The sequence below is a fragment of the Epinephelus lanceolatus genome, chromosome 15 (assembly GCF_041903045.1).
Source record: "Epinephelus lanceolatus isolate andai-2023 chromosome 15, ASM4190304v1, whole genome shotgun sequence".
NCBI classification, from domain to species: Eukaryota; Metazoa; Chordata; class Actinopteri; order Perciformes; family Serranidae; genus Epinephelus; species Epinephelus lanceolatus.
In genome coordinates, this window is record NC_135748.1 from 35,611,586 (window position 1) to 35,631,291 (window position 19,706).

The 19,706-nt window shown below is 39.9% G+C and overlaps 1 protein-coding gene across 1 annotated transcript; it reads left to right on the forward strand.

The window, feature by feature from the left end:
* The first annotated feature begins 3,380 nt into the window (after nucleotides 1–3,380).
* On the forward strand, nucleotides 3,381–19,222 carry tc2n (tandem C2 domains, nuclear). The gene is made up of 12 exons (XM_033643442.2): nucleotides 3,381–3,466; nucleotides 4,979–5,053; nucleotides 5,129–5,329; nucleotides 7,433–7,603; nucleotides 8,141–8,220; nucleotides 11,331–11,400; nucleotides 12,119–12,219; nucleotides 12,936–13,052; nucleotides 13,272–13,463; nucleotides 16,395–16,509; nucleotides 16,632–16,831; nucleotides 17,206–19,222. Exons 2-12 carry the CDS (start codon nucleotides 4,987–4,989, stop codon nucleotides 17,314–17,316), a joined length of 1,425 nt encoding a protein of 474 aa, XP_033499333.1. The 5' UTR covers nucleotides 3,381–3,466; nucleotides 4,979–4,986; the 3' UTR covers nucleotides 17,317–19,222.
* Nucleotides 19,223–19,706: the final 484 nt, after the last annotated feature.

A 19,706-nucleotide genomic window follows, 5' to 3' on the forward strand; every position in this document is an offset into this window, starting at 1 on the left:
TTTGGATTTCAATGTTACAAAACAAAACAAACAACAACAAAAAAACATGTTTTTGGGGTCATAGAATTACAATAAAATTTGGGATAATGTTAATAAGCAAATTTTAGGGCAATACACTAAAGTTGGCAGGTTTGTGTGCACAGTAACAACAATAAACATCTTCATGACACCGCTGTCCCTGGCATGAACCAGCTCCTGAACTCCCACAACTACATCTGTTTTGGGGATTATAATGTCATATACTGAGGACTATCACAAATGATGTGATTATTAATAACAAATGTTGGGGGGCACAAATTTGGGGATTATTCAAAATTGGGATAAACAGAAAAATATTGTAGTTATATCAGAACACGTTTCAGCACTACACTAAATTTGGGGGGTTGTACTAATACAAAATTTGGGATTATATGAATTTAGTAAATTTTTTGATCACTGCACCAAAGTTTGGGGATTTGTACACACAATAACAACAATAAATCTCTTTACTAATCAACTGTCTCTGGCATGAGCAGACTTCCGAACTCCTGAACTATGGCAAATTTGGAATTATATGACTCCACACATTTTGGGAGGCTATACCAAATTAAGGCAACTCAAAACATTGTGGCACCATAATAATTAATAAACTTTTTTGGGGATTTTGGTGCACAATATTTGTCTTCCCTACAAAACTGTCCTGAACTCATAAAGCTACAGCAAATTTGGGGATTGTAATGACGTATTTTGAGGACTTTCACAAATTGATAATTAATAATTAATTAATATTGGGGGCACAAATTTGGGTAATATATATAAAAATGACATAAACAGAAAAAATAGAAAATGTTGTAATACATCATAACATGTTTTCGCACTATACCAATTTTGGGGGTACACTAAAACAACATTTGGGATTGTATGAATTAGCATATTTTGAGGTCACTACTCCAAAGTTGGGGGATTTGTACACACAATAACAATAAATCGCTTCACTACAAAACTGTCTCTGGCATGAGCAGACTCCTGAACTACAGCAAAGTTGGGGGGGGGATTTTGGAACACAATAACAAAATTTTACAAATTTTGGGGGCTATACCCATTTAAGACAATTCAAAACATTGTGGGGTTTAACAAACTTTGAGGGATCCTGGCGCACAATATATGTCCTGAACTCATAAAACTGCAGCAAATTTGGGGATTGCGATGTTAAATTTTGGGGGGGGTAAAACACATGGTGGGATTACATCTATTAACAATAACAATAACATTTTGAGGGCAATTATAGGAAATTGTAGGATCAAATTAAATAATATATTTTGGGGTATTATGAGCACATTTTGGAACACCATAACAAAATTTGGAATCATACCAGTTAACAACTAACAATATATGTCTTCCCCACACAATTTCAGGATTATAATGTCCAATCTTGGGGGAATATAACAAATAGTTGGATTATATCTATTAACAATGACATTTTGGAGGGGATTATACAATTTTGGGGGGGAGGGGTTCCACATTTAGGCAAACTCAAAATGTTGGCACCTAATGATTCACAAACGTTTGGGGGAAAAATGCCAAATTTGGGGGCTTTGGGCGCTCAATATATGTCTGTCTGTCTACAGCAAATTTGGGGATTACGATGCCTTTTTTTGTTGTTGTTGTTTGCGGGGATTACTTTTTTGGGGAGATTACAACAAACTGTAGGGTCAAATTTTAGGATTATATGAGCACATTTTGGAACACTATAACTAAGTTTGGAATTATACCAGTTAGCAAATTTTGGGGGGCTATACCAAAATTAGGCAGGCTCAAAACATTGTGGGACCAAAACGATGAACAAACTTTGGGGGTAAAACAGCGATTTTGGACGCACAACATATGCCTTACCCACACGACTGTCCTGACCTCATGAAACAACAACACATTTGGCAATTATAACGTCACATTTGGGGGGATTATATCAACTAGTAGTATTATATCCACTAACAATTACATTTTGGGAACAATATTAAATTAGGGGAGGTTGTGACACTGTAACACATTCTGGGGCAACATTAGGACATTTTGGAGCACTATGGCAATGGGAGATTACTAAAACCTTTTGGGATTATATCAATTAGCAGATCTGGGGACAGTATACCTAATTTGTGGGATTTAAGTGCAAAATAACATAATAATTGTCTTTACTACACAACTGTCCCTGGCTTTGGCAGACATCTGGACTCCTGAAACTAGAGCAGATTTTCTGATCATGTAATATTTTGGGGGAATACACAACTCCGGGGACAACACACAGAATTTGGGGGATTTAGGTGCACAATATATGTCTTTCCCAAACAACTGTCCTGAATTTACTAAACTACAGCAAATTTTGGGATTATAATGTAAAATTTGGGGGGAATATAACACATGGTGGGACTGTATTCTTTGACAATAACATTTGTGGGGATTCTAAAAAATGTGGGATATAATCAAATAAATTTTGGGATAATATGAGCACATTTTGGAACACTATAACAAAATTTTGAATTATGCCAGTTAGAAAATTTTCAGGTGGATAACCTACATTTAGGCAAACTCAAACATTGTCGGACCATAACAACTGAAAAACTTTGGGGGCAAAACATCAAATTGGGTGTACAGTATGGTTTCCTCACACAACTGTCCTGGACTCATGAAACTACAGCAAATTTGTGGATTATAATGCTACATTTTGAAGGGACTGCAACATTTTATGGGATTATATCCATTAAAAATGACATTTCGGGAACACTCTACCAAATTTTGTGGATTTTGGGACAAATTCTGGGGTTTAATTAGAACATTTTGGAGCACTATACCGTTTTTTTTGGCAAATTTAGGATTGCATCAATTAACAAACAATGCGGAATCTATGCCAAATTAGGTTTTTTTTGGCAAGTTCTAAAAATGTTAAACTATTAAACACTGGGCGTGTAAAAGCACATTTTGGGGATTTGAACAATAACAACAATAACTCTTCACAGCTGTCCCTGGCATGAGCAGGTTCCTGAAGTCAGAAATGCCTTTGATCATTTACTCGCCTTTTTCATTTTCACATCATTTCTCACACTGTACATGAGTCTGGTCAGTAAATATACTGGACCTAGATGGTTTCAGGTTTCTACCTGTGAGATGTGACAATGTTGAGAAATGGACTGAGGAAGAGAGAAATAAACTGACAGTAAACACACCGTGAGGGTAAACAAAAAATCAGAGCAGAAAGTGGTGCTGTCATGGCTGTTCGAGGAAGCAAACACACAGTGATAGTCCGGGAATTACAGAGCCGGGGAGAGAGAGAGGGAAGGAGAGGAAAGGGAGGGAGGGAGGAGGAAGAGAGACCTGTAACTGGAGTGCACCATAAACCTGAGCTTAGTGGCATTTCCCTCCAGTCGGCCTGTGAGAGTGAACACCACTGTCGCATGTGTAAACTTTATTCTCTGTGAATGAAAACATCATAAGGGTAAGTTTACATTTTTGCTGGTTTTGTCTTTTGATATATTACTTCATTAACTGCTATTTTATGCCTGTAACAAGGTTACATTGACGCAAATTCCTTCATACCTTCGCAGCACAATGCAGTGTTTGTTGACTGTAGCTGGTTGTGGGAAAATGAAATGATTTAAAGTCTTTTCACCTTTAGTTTGCAGCTAATTGAAAATATGCTCCTCTGTTCATTTGTGTCATAATTTACTTTTTAAAAGACATTTTAGAGCAGTGCACTGTACCAAATTGTTATTTTATGAGAACAATAACACATTTTAAGATTATTATTATTATTAGGGGGGTGATTTTGAATATTAGGGGTGCTCTCCCAAATTTGGGATATATTGAGCAAATTTTGTAGGCTCTATACCAAATTTGGAGGATTTGGGGGGAACTAAAACAATTAGGGGACTGATTTCAAATGTAAGGGGTGCTCTCCCAAATTTGGGACATATTGAACAAATTTTGTAGGCTCTATACCAAATTTGGGGAATTTTGTGGGGGAATTAAAACAATTAAGGGAGTGATTTAAAATGTCAGGGGTGCTCATACAAATTTTGGTTATATCAAACAATTTTTGTGGCCTCTCACCAAATTTGGGCAGTTTTGGGGGTGGGAACTAAAACAGTTAGGGGGTTAATTTAAAATGTCAGGGGTGCTCTCCCAAATTTGGGGTATATTGAACAAATTTTGTGGGCTTTACACCAAATTTTAGGGATTTGGGGGGAACTGAAACAATTTGGGTTATTCTATAAAATTTGGAGGGTGCTCTCCCAAATTTGGGATTTATTGAATTTTCTGGAGTCTGTACCAAATTTGGGGGATTTGGGGGGGGAATTTAAACAGTTTGGGGAATTTGGGAATTTTGGGAATTTTGGGGGTGCTCGGGGCATCAGTGGCTTAGTGGATAAAGTGGGCGCCCCATATACAAGGCTGTTACTGCAGCGGCCTGGGTTCGACTCCAGCCTGTGGCCCTTTGCTGCATGTCACTCCCCCCCCCCCCCCCCCCCCCCCCCCTCCCATCAAATTACAAATTTGGGGAATTCTGAGATAATGACAATAATATTTTTTTTTTATCAAATGTTTATACAATTACAGATTTTTGGGGTGCAGTCCAAACTTTCCCTGAGAAACTGGATTATATTTTAGGATCAGGGCAGCACATTAATTCTATGCCACATTCAATGATTGGGCTGCGCTACAACAAAAATTGGGCTTATGTCAAATCATTTGACAAACGTTGGTGATTTGGAGGTACTATAACAAGGTTTGGGATTACAAAAAGGCAACACACACACACACTGCACTATACCAAATAGTGAATTTAATTTAATTTTCTTGGGGGCACCATAACAACATAACATTAGTGTGTGGAGTGTTATCACCTCCTGATTAGATCCCCTGAAATGTTTGTTCCGACTCTGCTGCTAATTGTGTTTACTGTGTAAACTAACCTCCACTTACTCCTTTATCATTTGAATATTTCCAGTCGCAGCCATGGAGTGCCTCAAAGACTGCTGCAAGAACTTCATGAAGAAGAAGGGGAGGGAGCAAGAGACCCAAGGTAAATTCACGCCCTGCACTGCTGCATATCCGACAGTGTTTTGTTTCTGATTGCGTGATTTCCTCTGCTTTCAAGTGATCGCTCTGAAGATGCCTCCTAACAAGGCAGCAGCATCAGGGTGGGAGCCGGAAGGGAGGAGGGGGGTCACAGAAGATTACCTCCTGTCCAAGCTGCCACCGGATGGCAGAGAGGTGCCGTTTGTCCTGCCGACATTCAAGGCATCCTACGTCCAACCCAGAGGCTCCCGCTACCCCAATTTACAGTCTGGGCCGCAGAGTACGTACCTACTGAAAAATAACATCAGCTGGCTGCACTCCTTTTGATGTTTTCATGTCTTAAAGGATTAAACTAATTAACACCATCTCACCATCATATACAAATGAACTGTGATGAGCTTTAATGTAGAAACCTGTCTTAGATGTTTGTGTTGACTTAAAGGTTGGGTAGGTAAATAATGCCAGTCCCATCATCACAGTACTTTCGACCACATTGAATACACAACATGCAACTCATGTGGATTTTATTTTCCAGCCATGATATTGACCATTCTGTTCCTTTACTGCTTCACAAAGCTTGTTGTGGCTTCCAGGAGAGGTTGTATTTTGAGGGTGTGGACGTCAGTCAGTCAGACCAGCTTTGGGCCAACGTTCAAATTAAGAACCAGACAAGATCTTGGCCAATCAAATGGCTGAAAATGGCTGTTGTTGTTATATGTTTTGTTGCTGTTGCTCTAAAGTTTCAAGACAACTCCAGTCCACCAGGAAGTGCACCAGGCTTTGAAGCCAATTTTCATAGGGGCCAAACAATGGAACTATATCCTTCACATGATGCCATGTGGCCCAAAAAGATTTTTCCCCATGGCGGAAGAGACATCTGTAAATCAGAGGATGTGTCACAACCCCAGCAAAATGACTAATCAGAGTTTGATCCATTTGGCCTGATAACATTATGAAAGTCTTGAAAGCTGCATGATTGAGTAATTTTTATCCCCATTCAAGTTAAACAGGAAGTAGCCTTCTTGGCCTTTGGAAGTCTCTAGATTTCTCCAGATGTCTGTCAGCTTGACGAGACAGAGGTCTGATTGTGCAAAATTACATTTGTGCTATATGTTTTCCCTTCAACAGCGCCCCCATCAGGCCATTCATTAACTGTATGTGTGTATAAAGTTCCCTACTAATGCACGGAATTGGAATTTTGGCTTTTCAGAATTTGAAACTAAGACATTCACCGGCCACTTTTTTAGGTACACCTTGCTAGTACCTGGTTGGACCCCTTTTGCCTTCAGAACTGCCTTAATTCTTGCTGGCACAGATTCGACAAGGTGCTGGAAAAATTCCTCCGAGATTTTGGTCCATATTGACATGATGACATCACACATTTGCTGCAGATTTGTGGGCTGCACATCCATGATGAGAATCTCCCGTTCCAGCACATCCCAAAGGTGCTCTATTGGACTGAGATCTGGTGACTGTGGAGGCCATTGGAGTACAGTGAACTCATTGTCATGTTCAAGAAACCAGTTGGAGATGATCTGAGCTTTGTGACATGGTGCGTTATCCTGCTGGAAGTAGGAAGATGGTCAGAAGATGGTCTTCTGCTGCTGTAGCCCATCTGCTTCAAGGTTTGACGTGTTGTTGGTTCAGAGATGGTCTTCTGCAGACCTTGGTTGGAACCAGTGGTTATTTGAGTTACTGTTGCCTTTCTATTATCTCGAACCAGTCTGGCCATTCTCCTCTGACCTCTGGAATCAACAAGGCATTTTGGCTCACTGGATATTTTCTCTTTTCGGGACCATCCTCTGTAAACCCTAGAGATGGTTGTTTGCGAAAATCCCAGTAGATCAGTGGTTTCTGAAATACTCAGACCAGCCTGTCTGAAACCAACAGCCATGCCATGTTCAAAGTCACTAAAATCACCTTTGTTCCCCATTCTGATGCTCAGTTTGAACTTCAGCAGGTTGTCTTGACCATGTCTACATGTCTAAATGCATTGAGCTGCTGCCACGTGATTGCTGATTAGCTTTTTGTGTTAACAAGCAGTTGAACAGGTGTACTTAATTAAAGTGGCCATAGAGTGTAAAAGATCAGTGAGTATCCACCAAGCCTCTGTCTTTCTGCTTCAACATTAATAAAGGTTCGGGTGATTGACACATTTTACTCCGCCCGTTCCACAGAGCCAGCTGCCATGATGCCTCATGCATCTAAGTTTCATTAAAATCAGCTCAGAGGTCACTGAGGTATGTCCCAACGTTTGATTACACAACCACCAGGATATCCTGTTCCTAAATGAATAGCTGCAGTCTTTTAAGTTCACTGGCTGAAAAGAATAATTTGGTCAAATGGAGGCATGCTGACCTCCAGCCCTGCTCTCCGTCTGCAGGTTCAGCCCGGTGCACGTATGCAGAGAGGAAGGCAGAGCTGCTGGGGTCCAGTCAAATGTCCTACAGCCCAGAGTCCAGCTTCCATCAGGTCCAGCTGGCTGAGTACTTTTCCCCTGGATCGACCCGCCGTGACACACTGAAGAACAAAGTCTCCAGTCCCCAGAGTCCAGGTAGCAGACACAGCAGTACATCAAAAACTAATGAGTCAAAATTACTTTTAAAATACAAAAAAAATGAGCAGAATTTTACATTGTTTAGTTGTGCAATAATGTATCATATTTAGAGAAAAATATGATTAAAATAGTGACATATATTTATGATTTTGATAAAAATGGGTTACAGGAGAAAATTTGTGATTGTACGCCAATCAAAAATCAATCATTTTTATATTTATATCTCACAATGATGGACTCTTTTGTACTGCTAAATATGAAATCAGTAAGTTTGTGTCTTAATATTTACACTGATATAAATATTACAGGCAAACACAGTGTACAAATTCATAATTATATAAAACCTACTGCATTTAACAGTCCCAATTTACAGTTTGTCTGCAGTTGTAGAAGGACTAGTGTCATAAATTTAGGGGTAAGAAATCGCATGTATCCCTGAATTAATAGCACATACCTACAGAGTGAAACATGAATCCGAGAACTTAATTAAACCAACTTGATTAATACAAATATAAATTGGCGTTTGGCTTTCAGGTTGGTCTCTGAAACCGGGTGTCGAGCAGCGACTGAGCAGCTCCATGTTTGATCTGTCCAGCCCTCAGCTTCACATGCAGGTGAGACTGCTCTCTATCTAATCTGTATTCACACAGCGTTTCTCACCCTGTGTCCACCCAGACTAAATATAGTTTAGAGTTTCCACTGTGCTCAGCAGCAAAGTGGAACACTGACGGGCCTCACACGCATTTTGATTCAAGTGGCAAAGTTAAGTGTTTTATACCGTAGAGTTGAAGAAGAAGCTAATCTTAAAGTATTTAGCACCCTTAAAGCTCAACAATAAACAGGCTCTTGGCTCTTTGACTATTTAACTGTGTATTTTATTGACGTATTCAGCCACACACCTTCTTTATGTCCAATTTGGGACTCCATACGATGTCCATAGGTCTCTAAAACAACAAAGAAAGTGAAAACACCCTTAAAGATCCTCTTTTGTTACAGAAAGTAAATGATGGGTGTAGGCTCGTGAGTCACTCTGAAATGGATCTGAAAGTGTTTTGAAATTTAAGAGTGATTAAAAAGTCAATAGAGATTAATTTCAGCCTCAGCACTTATTCTTCCAGCAGTCCCTGAACATACCTCTGTTTGCTGCGTGTGATTCAGCTGTTGCTTGTCTTGGATTAAGTGTTATTTAATCAGAAATACAATGAGAAAAAAACAATGAGTGAGTTGGGGCGTATTCTTTGTTGCATAAAAGGATGTGGTGTAGTGCGCCTGTCAATAGCTCCCGATTACCTGCTGAGGCTGTGTTACAAATCAATCTAACGCCTCGCCCAACTCCTTGGTAAATATTACTATGTCTCACTCAGAGCTCACACTGTGAAAAACGTCAGAGCAACGTTAGAGCAACACACTCGTTGTTTTGCTTATTATGAACCAACACGGATACATTTCTATTAACCTTTCACTTGTGTCGATGTCATTATTATCGGGAGCAACATGCAGTGTGTGTACAATAACAGTTCAATTAGCCCCAGTGTTTAGCTTGGCAACATTATGAGCAAACAGTAGTAAGTAATGAAAACATGAAAGACTCAGCTCCTTGGCAATACAGCTACAGTACACAAATAAACATGGTCCCTAGAAATTAGATGTGAAATGAAAGTGCGGGTAAAGAAATGAGAACCAGTGAGAGACGGTGTTTTAAAGTTGTGGTAGATCTATGGAGGAAAAAAAAAAAGGATGTTGTGTTTTTGTGATGGTGTGAAGTAATTTTTACAGATTGCAATATCACTTGGTCCTCCACTGTTCACACAGAAATATCTCAACAACGACTGAATGGATTGGCGTGAAATTTCCGTAAAACATTCATGGTCCCCAGAGGACTAATCGTAATGACTTTGGTGACCTGCTGACTTTTCCTCTGGTATCATGAGGAGGTTGACATGCGGTTTTGAGTGAAATGTCTTGATAACTATTGAATGGACTAGCATGAAACAAATATTCATGATCCCCAGAGGAGAAACTGTAATGACTTAAGTGACTTGCTTATGTTTCCTCTGGCAACACAAGGAGGTTGGCATTTGTGGTTTTGTGTGAAATGTATTCATGTCTACTACATGGTATCAATACTGGCAAGACTGGCATGAAACAGATATTCATGGTCCTCGGATAATGAAATGTAAAAACTGTGATCCCCTAACGTAGAAATTTCAATTAATACCCGAAAAACTGGTGACATTCTCATCACCTTCACCTCCTCTGGTGAGAAAGAAGTTGAGATGAATCCTAATGACTTTGGTGATTCACCAACTTTTCCTTTGGCTCCACAATGAGGTTGACATTTGGTTTTGCGTGAGATGTTTGGTTACTGTTGGATAGATTGCACTCAAATTATGAAAAAGTATTCATGGTTCCCACAGGATAAATTGCAGTGACTTTGGTGATTCGCTGACTTTTCCTTTGGTGCCATAAGGAGGTTGACATCTATGGTTTTGAGTGAGATGTTTGGCAACTATTGTGAAGATTGCACTTAAATTTTGTGAAGACATTCATGCTCCCCAGAGGACAATTTTTAATGACTTTGGTGATCTGCTGACTCTTCCTCTGGTATCACAAGGATGTTGACATTTGTGGTTTTGAGTGAAATGTCTTGACGACTATTGGATGGACTAGCATGAAACAGAAATTTATGGTCCCCAGATGATGAATTGTAGTAAATGTGATCCCCTGACCATGTCAGAATTTTAATTAATAGCCTCAAAAAATGGATGACATTCTCCTCACCCTCACCTGTACTTTGTGTTTAGTGGGAATTAGCAAGTGTTGGAAAGTTACATGAAGACAGTGAACATGAAAATGTGGTGAAGATATTCATGGTCCCAAGAGGATGAATCATAATGATTTGATCCACTGACTTTTCATCTAGCGCCACGAGGAGGTTGACATTAGTGGTTTTGAGTGAGATGTCAACAAATATTGGTAAACTTGTAAAAAAAAAAAAAAAGTTTTGTGAAGACATTCATGCTCTCCAAAGGGTGAATCCAAATGACTTTCGTGACCTGCTGGCTTTTCCTTTTTTTGCCACAAAGAGGTTAAGATTTATGGTTTTGAGTAAAATGTCTCAGCAACCATTGGATAGATTGTTATGAAATTTTGTGAAGACATTCATGGTTTCCAGAGATGAATCCTGATGACTTTGGGGATCCGCTGACTTTTCCTTTGGCGTAACAAGAAGGTTGACTTCTGTGGTTTTGAGTGAGATGTTTTGCAACTATTGGTAAGATTGCAGTTAAATTCTGTAAAGATATGCATGGTCCCCAGAGGATAAATTGAGATGACTTTGGTAATCCGCTAAATTTTCCTCTAGTGGTACAAGTAGTTCTAGTTGTGGTTGTCGTTCTAAGTAAAATGTTTTGACAATATCTGGCATGAAACAAATATTCATGGTCCCCAGAGGATGAATTGTTTTAACTTTGATACCCTGATCATGTCAAAATTCCAATTACTACCTGAAAAACCAAATGATATTCTCATCACTTTCATCTGCTCTTTTTTGAAGTGCAAATTAGCAATTGTTAGCATTAGCACTAGCATTAAGCACCAAGCACCGCTGCACCTTAGTACACCCTAGTCTTGAGAAAATGACTAATTTTGGGTTTCAGTGGGGGGAAAAAAGTGAACCTGTCATCTCCTGACTATCTCTTTGTGTGTTTGGTTTTACCTGCAGCGCTTTGATTCCGTCTCCAGCGTCCTCAGCAGTACGTCCTCCAGGATTGGCTCCATTGAAAGCAGCCTGGGTAACTTAAATACCAATTAGTCTCCGTCTACAAACACTTTTCCTTTCAAACTTGCTGTTAAATCTGATTAAGATCGCTCTGCATTGTGCAGCCATGAAAGGGCAGACACAGTAATCTCTTGCAAATGTTTTCACTCAGTTCCACCATTGAGCTTCAAAGATAAGCCTTCATACGTAAAGACTGTATTATTCTATGAGGAGACGCAGCTTTGCTATAATAAGAGATAAATAATATGTGTGACGATAGTCTTTTTTTTTTCTTGCAATTGTTTTTGGCTTTCACCTGCAACCTCTGTTAGAAAACTCAGCCAGTCTTGCACTGCCATGGCAACTTTCCACTTTTATTACTTTTATATACAATGCAATGCTTGAGCAGCTCTGCAGGCTCTTTAAAAAGAGGTTTGATGAAACAGACAAAAAAGATGATAACAAGGGCAGAAAAGTGATCATTGTCCAAAATAAGTATTGCATATCAAGATCTTGTTGAAATTTAAACCCCTCCAAAGTTAAAGTTAGATGAATAATTTTGCATTTATAATAAATGAGAAAACCCAGACGGCTGAAATCTTATGAGATTATTGATTCAGTTTGGCACAAAGGCGTAAAAACTTCCATCTATATCAGCTTTTAAATTCATCAGCAACTTAATATAGTCACACTTCAATATTGCATTCATTAACCTCCAGTAATTTGTTCCTGTTGTGCTGCTGGTGTTACAGACTCCATCACTCTGTCTGGGGACGAGCGTGAGCTGGGGAAAGTGTGCGTCCGACTGAGCTACCAGGAGGCTCTGGAGCAGGTGTGGATCACTGTGGTTCAGGTAAGGTTACATGCTGTGAGGAGACACAAAAAGCTCCATTGTGCTCGTCTGCTGCGTTTCTCAATGGACCCTCTGTGAGTCCAGAACACAGGTCTCTGTTAGATCCTCTCAGCACTCTCTTAACTTTGGCTCTGACACTCTGGAGGAAAAGGTTGGTTTTTAAGAAACAGAAGTGTCCTCATTGATGCTGAAACACAGTGAGCCATGTATCTGTGCATTCACGCAAATGGCAAAACCTAGTGTGTGTGTGCAATTTAATTCTTTGTTTACACTTTAAAGGCTTTAACGCAGAGACATGCTCTGATTCCTCAAGGAAGAGGGGGGAAATGAAAAAAGGGCGCACCTCATTACCACTCAAGATTAGGTTTCGTTTTTGGTTAAGGTTCATTTTTTTCCCAAGGTCACATTAGTGCAGCAGTTAAACTATCCACTGAGACATTTGGATGAACAAGTGGCGCATTAGGGTTACACAAATGCCCTTATTGTGTGAGATTATGTCAAAAATAAAGCATAAATGAAGCATATTCTGCTTTGGTTAAGTTTTTTAAAGAGAGGCTTGATATATCAGAGGTTTTGGATTCTTATGTTTTTGTATTCATGTCCTTTTTTACTTAGTGGAGCTGTTTGTCCCAAACCTGTTTGCTTAAGAGCACTGCAGCCTGTAAATAGATTTGACCTGCCTCGAATAAAACGTTCTTTTCCCCTTTTGTTATCAGTGTTCAGACCTCAACGTTGTTCCGGAAGGAGTGGAACAACAAAAGATTGGATTTAAAGGGATCATCACCATTCCCAAACCGATACAGTTCAAGAGCTCAGTCAAGGAGTACCGTCAGGTAATGCTCAGGACCGCTGCCTAAACCTGATGACGTTTTGTAGCAAGACTTTGACACATGCTGTACAATCCTCAAAGCCACTAATTTCCTTTCTCAGATTGTTTTGAATTTAACTTTGTCTTTGCAGAGTTGTGCAGGTAGATCTAGCATTTCTGAATGAGTTGTTGAGAAATCACCTGATACTTATTGTCGGCTCCTTCTGCTCCTTCTGCTCTTTAGGATATGCCCTTCATGGAGACCTTCGTGTTTGCGCTGCGTCTCCAGCAGTTGCGCTGCAGTGCTTTGGTGCTGCGGCTGCAGACACACATCCCCAAGAAGCGTACGGTGGCAGAGTGCGTCCTCTCGCTAAGAGAGCTTGGTCCTCAGGAGACAGACCACTGGCTCGAGCTCAGCCCTCCGTCCAAATCATCTGTGAGTGTTCACTTCACATGCCACAAATCACTCCTGATGCACTAAAGCCTGTTTCCGTTACCATCACAATGTCTGTCCCTGGTGTTTCAGATAGTGGCACAGTTTAAGAACATTTACAAGATTACCAGGAATCAAAAAGTTATTACAACATGATTTCATCCCTACTCGTCATATTTTGCCACTTGGGCAGATATCCCAGTGTTACTGCAATGACGCCAGGGGCAGCCTTTTGTGCCGTACCTTGATGCAGAAGGGGTTGGAGGTAAGAAGGGGTCACCAGTTAAGTTTAGGAAACAAAACTACTTAGTTATGGTTAAGAAAAGACTGTGGTTGTTGTGATCAAACATTCGGCTTTGGTGACACAAACATGGCTGGAAAAGCAGCCTTATGTCAGCTTTGAGAGATTTGCAAACACAGTACCCAGTATTTATTGTCTGTTGGTCTCTAACACTCCTGGATCAAAGTCCTGTGCTTGTTTGACTCATCCATCTCCCATAAGCCAAGGTCTTGAGGTCTTTATACTATATCTGTTGATCTGAGCTTCTAACAATGATGCATAGGTTTAAGAAGAGGTCCTTTATTGTTAATGTGCCAGTACAATGCAGTTTTCAAAAGCTACAACTGTACACAGTGCAAGTTAAAAAGTACAAACAAGGGACAACTCAGAAAAAATACCATAATCACATGACCAATAAATAAAAATAAAATAAATAATAATCATCATAAACATTAATGTCTGTACCAAATATCATGACTATCCTTTCAATAGCTGTTGAAATATTTCATCAAAATCCCCTAATGTCAACCTTCATGGTGGCACTAGGGGAAAAGTAAGGGGATCCCAGAGTGAGCAGGGTTATCTGTTGGTGTCTTACCTGCTGTCCAGCTGTTGTGGCCAAGAGGAAAAACTTTCAGTGTGGGAATATCCCAAATTTTTATTACCTATTCTCCACCATTTCCTTTGTTGGCTGCTGTCTTTATCACCCCTTTGTATGTGCGCAGTAAATAAGAACAAAGCGCCGTGTGTGTCTCATAAAACTGTCCCCATGATGCATTGTAGCCCGCTGGCATGTACTGTGCTCTTGGCCCTAACAGGGTAAGGCTGACGCTGAGGAAGACTTTATGCTGTTGCATAATGGCAAGAAAAGAGAAAGGGGATTCATTATTGAGGGAAATTGGGAAACAGGCTTTTATTGGAGACAAGAAACCAGAGTGCTGGTTCTGGAAATGTACGGCATGAAAAGTAGGTCAAACCTCAAACCATTTCAACAGCAGAGTGGTTTTGTTGATAAATGGATGCATGTCTGGCTGGTGACAGTAAAATGTGAACTGTTTCTGCACTTAGCGGATCTGACGGTGAATCATCATTAGGTTCTCAGAGGGACCATTTGATTCAGTGAGTGATTTTACCCATCTGGTGGACACAAAAGGCACAAATTGTCCAAATCACTGTCACTCATTGAGGCTCTTAATGGTCAAGACAGCTGAACTCGTAAAAGTTCAAGAAATGTATCAGCGGAGCAGCTGGATGTCTAAGATGAATCAAGACTAAGATCTTCAGCCACTAGCAACTCTGTGAAGCTGCATCTACTCACAGTGGAGCTTTGAGCTAAATGCTAATTTCAGTATGCTCACAGTGACATTGCTGACAAGCAGATGTTTAGCAAATATATTGTTTAACATGCTCATTTTTTAGTTTAATGCACAAGCTTGCCAACATTTAGCACTAAACACAAATTAGAGTCAAGGCTGACGGGAACGACATCAGTTTGTCAGGTATTTGTTCACCAGATGGTAGTGCTGGAGAAAAAGTTAGTCGATCATCAAAGCTATCACAATTCAGTCTGGGGGGGGAAATGAATATCTCATCCAAATTTATGGTAGGCTAATCCATCCAATATTTGTTGAGCTAGTTCCCTGAGAGCCACAGTGTGAACTACATGGAGGTTCTAGAGGAAAGTAAAGGGGTCACCAAAGTGTTCAGTCATCCTCAGGCAACCATGAGCAAATTCCATAATGCTGCTGTGCATAGCTATAAACAATATTAGAGGGATTGTTGAGGGATGTTCTGTATAATGTCTATAAATGCTACACAAAAAACAATCGACCCTTTGCTAAGACCTACCCCTCGAAAGCAGACTGGCAAATCATAGCGTAGCATCGGCTAGCTCCAGCAAAGGTCCAATAACTGAATGACTCTAATGCAGTTGTTTCACATTTCCACCATTTTCAGGCAGGTTTTGTGGATTTGGAGCTAAGTGTTGTTCCTCGGACACATTAATGATACCTGATACCTTGTTACCTGGAGAGGTTGGAAAAAGATATACATTTCTTCTCTGTTCCAAAACCAAAATCAAACCCTGAAAAGTGTAGGGTTAGCTAGCTAGCTACGGAAGATATAGCCTACTGAATGTATACACATGCTGCTTTTGCTTTTTAATGATTATAACACTGAAACAAAGACCGACCCTGCTGTACAGGAACCAGTGAAGGGAAGCAGGGAAACTTTGCTGATATTCAACCAGCTGTGTGTCATCACAGTGTGCGTAGATGAACGTTAGTTGGCTTCCCTTGGAGCTTCCAGCCAAACAAACACCGTTCTTCTGCACACACTGCGATGCCACACAGCTAGTTCAATACACTTAGTGTCGACATATGTTCATATTTTGTCTTACAGTTTCCTTGTATAATCAGCTGATGTTTAGGGTCTGAGATAAGATCACAAAAACAAGCCCATTATTCATTACTAAGTAACTAGATACTGTTGGTTACCTTTGGCAGCCTACTGTTCTTTATAATCCTGTGAAATGTTTTTAAAGATGTTGCAAACCCAGCAGTACAACAAGTTTTTGTTATTTTCCTACACAAAAATTCAAAGATTGTTGGCTGTATTCCTGATTATTTATATACGATTGAATATTTATCTTTCAGGTGTGCCACTCTGAGCTGCATCTCACCACCTGCTTTCAGCCAGTCAACGGACGCATCCAGCTCCAGGTCCTCGCCGCCCAAAACCTCCCACCATCCTCTTCACCACTCACACAAGGTACTATAGATTTTACTGGAAACGTCTTTAATGTGAAATATTTTACATTAAAATAATAATGAGTATCTCCAGTCTCGTGTGGCTCTTGAGAGTAATCATGCTGTTTTTATACACCTCTGAAGCATTTTTCGTCAAAGTGGAGATGCACCAGTCGGGGCGGGTGGTGATGAAGAAGAAGACTCGCATCCTGAAGGCCTCCGGGAGCCAGTGTAAGTGGGCGGAGACATTTCACTTCCTGCTGATTATGTTAGACGATGCCTGCTCGCTGACAGTCAAACTCTACAGCCGCAGCTCAGTCAGGAGGAAACAGTGTCTCGGACAGGTGAGTAATTCTGACACCAGGTCTCTTCATTAAGACATAATACTCAGAATTTTCCTTTAGTTATGATGCTAATAGTGCTAATTTTATGTATTTATTTTATTGCAAATATTTATGATTCATTGATGTAATATATTACAGTGTTGGCCTCACTAATAATGTGCTGTTAGATAGATAGATAGATAGATAGATAGATAGTAGGCAGACTTATAATGTCAGCATACTGACCCTGTAGTTGTAGTTATAAAATATCTTTCTGAGGTTTGCTAACATTAGCCACTGAGCTAATGTTAGCAAACCTGAATCATACCAGACCATGTGAGGGTAGAGCAAAACACCTGAGTGTATTGAAGTGGCCTTCATAATGTTTCTGGCAGGTTCAGCTGGGATTCGACAGCCCTGTCCCAGAAGCAGTGGAGCAGTGGAAGGACTCGATGGCTCACCCAGAGAAGGTGGTGTCTGCATGGCACAGGCTGAGCGCTGTCTAAACCTCCTCTCATAACGTCTACTGTACGTGCTACAGACATGATGTTTTCGTGCTGCAGGTCCAGCCGTGCCCGCTCGGCCGGCCACACTCTTGTACTGAGTCGACTCTGACGGACTGGACTGTAAACTACAGAACATTCGCTGAACGCCCTGAAAGACCAGATTTCCACTGTTCAGGTGCTCGGTTGTAAATAGGGGTTTCGAACAAAGTGTAATTGCTGGAAGAACTGTTTTCTGTGTTTTTTGAGTAGATGAAACTAAGGTTTTTTTCTTGACCAAAAAGTAGAGCATTTGCCAAACTGACAGAAAGTTAGCTGCAGTGCAATTAGCTGTATATAATGCTATATTTTGTATCATGCTTTTTAGTGAAAGCCTTGTCACTCTGTTTCCATTGGATAGAAAGTTTACAGGCAGAGAAAGTCACCATTAAGACAGACTCACTATGTTGAAAACTTCATGTTATCAGTCTGTAATTAAGACTGGAGATATTCTACATTTTTCTTAATGTCAACAAACCCATAAAAAGATCAAAACTAACTCTATTTTAGTCTTTTTCGAGGTACTTTCCGACTTTCCTGTCTTGGGCTTACAGGTTAATCCCTTTGGTTCCTTACTAAAGATGTAAATCTTTAAAAACAAGTCACGACTCAACACTTACTTACTTCCAACTCATTAAATACCAATGCTTGGTCAGTGGCCCGAGGCTTCAATCTACAGTAGGATTTCTATTTGTGCGTCAGCTCTATGTAGAACCTACACACATGGCCTAAGCCATTGTGAGCATTTATACTTGTGCAGTGGTGTGTCCGTATCACTTTGCAAGTACAAGTACACAAATCAGCTTCACTATAACTCGCAGCATTCACAGACAAAGCATTTGTCTTTTGCTGGACACATTTTCCCCACAAATACAACATGTTAGCATTTATTAGCATTAGCCTATGGCATTTTACATTGTATAAATAAGCTTAGCAGCTAATGTTTTTTTCCTCTTCTCATATAAAACCAGGGACAACAGCAACATTTAACAAAGGTAACGTTACAAAATTTGGCTCCATTACAGCTCACAAGGTTCACTGACAAAACATCTGTCTTATACTAAACATGTTTTCCAAACAAATACAACATGCTAACGGTATTAGCACAAGCCTATAGCATTTAAATTATAAATTAGCCTAGCGGCTAGAGGGCTTTTCCTCTACCACACCAAAATTACTTTAGATGAGTGCAGCAAAAGTACTTTGTTAGGTTTCAGAAAAGATTATGTTTGGATTAAAATGAGACTGACTTTTGGTTTCACACAGAACATTAACATCAAACTCCTGGGAAAAAGTCCTGTGTGTGTTTGACCTATCAATGCACCCTGACATCTTTCCTACAGGAACTTCCTCTCAATTATACTACATCATTACCGCCTATGGGCTTACTTTGGAGTTAATGTAAAACCCAGTGCATCTCATACAAACGCTAAAGGGTGCCCTGCACATCAATATTAGATGCTAAGGGCTGTGACAAAGCATAGATATTCGACAATTTGGGAGTGAGAACAAGTTTCATAAATACATATCAGTAGTTTTACATTTTTTAAAAGGTTCTGTAGTTTTCAGCAAACATTACTTAAACTTGCCACAAGTGATTTTTTTTTCTTTTTTTGTGGTTTGATTCATTGTTGGTTTTGGTCTTTTCATGGTATTTGCTGGCAATAAGAGAAAGCACTCTACTTATCCTCTACGTCCCTAAAAGGTTTTCCCTTACCCTAATTTAACTATGTAGGATGTCATGTTACTGTACAAAACGGCAGTATCAAACCTTAGCTGTACGCTTTTGATAAAAGCACTTTAATTTTTTGTAATGTATTTATTGTATTAATGTTAAACTTTAGTGATTAAAAATGGGTGTCATTTGAAAGTTTGGTTTGTGTTTTCATTGAAGCAAAGAAAGACGTGAAGACAGCACTAAAGGAAAATAAAATGTTTGAGCATTTGTCTTTAGGTGACATCTTGTTTCAGCAAAATCTGATAAAAGAAGAGGATCACTTTAAGTTTGTACAGTAATTATGGGATTTTATATGAAATGTAAATGATGGTAAGAAAACAGGCCAGAGCCCTCAGCGTGTACTTGAGTGCCGCGCCTGTAAAATAGGTCAACAACCATAAAGCAAAGCGTCACTGTGTCACTTTTTATTGAAGAGGCCCCTGGTTGAGAAATCTCAAGGCAAACAGCAAGAGAATCTGTCACGTTCCTTCTCCTGCTCCTGACTCTGGAACATCCTGTTTTTCAATTTGACCCTTCATTATAAAAGCAATTTAATGTCCCTTCAGTGTGTGGGCAATCTCAATCTAATCCTCAGTGTCTGAGGGGGAACTGTGCAGAAAAGAACACTTGTCATTTG

What these genes read in the sequence shown, in the direction of transcription:
- tc2n (XM_033643442.2), top strand. Translation starts at nt 4,987, where the DNA reads ATGGAGTGCCTCAAAGACTGCTGCAAGAACTTCATGAAGAAGAAGGGG. An exon ending in CTCCAGTCCCCAGAGTCCAG is followed by an intron (nt 7,604 to 8,140) that starts GTAGCAGACACA and finishes TTTGGCTTTCAG; the next exon opens with GTTGGTCTCTGAAACCGGGT. An exon ending in CAGTCAAGGAGTACCGTCAG is followed by an intron (nt 13,053 to 13,271) that starts GTAATGCTCAGG and finishes TCTGCTCTTTAG; the next exon opens with GATATGCCCTTCATGGAGAC.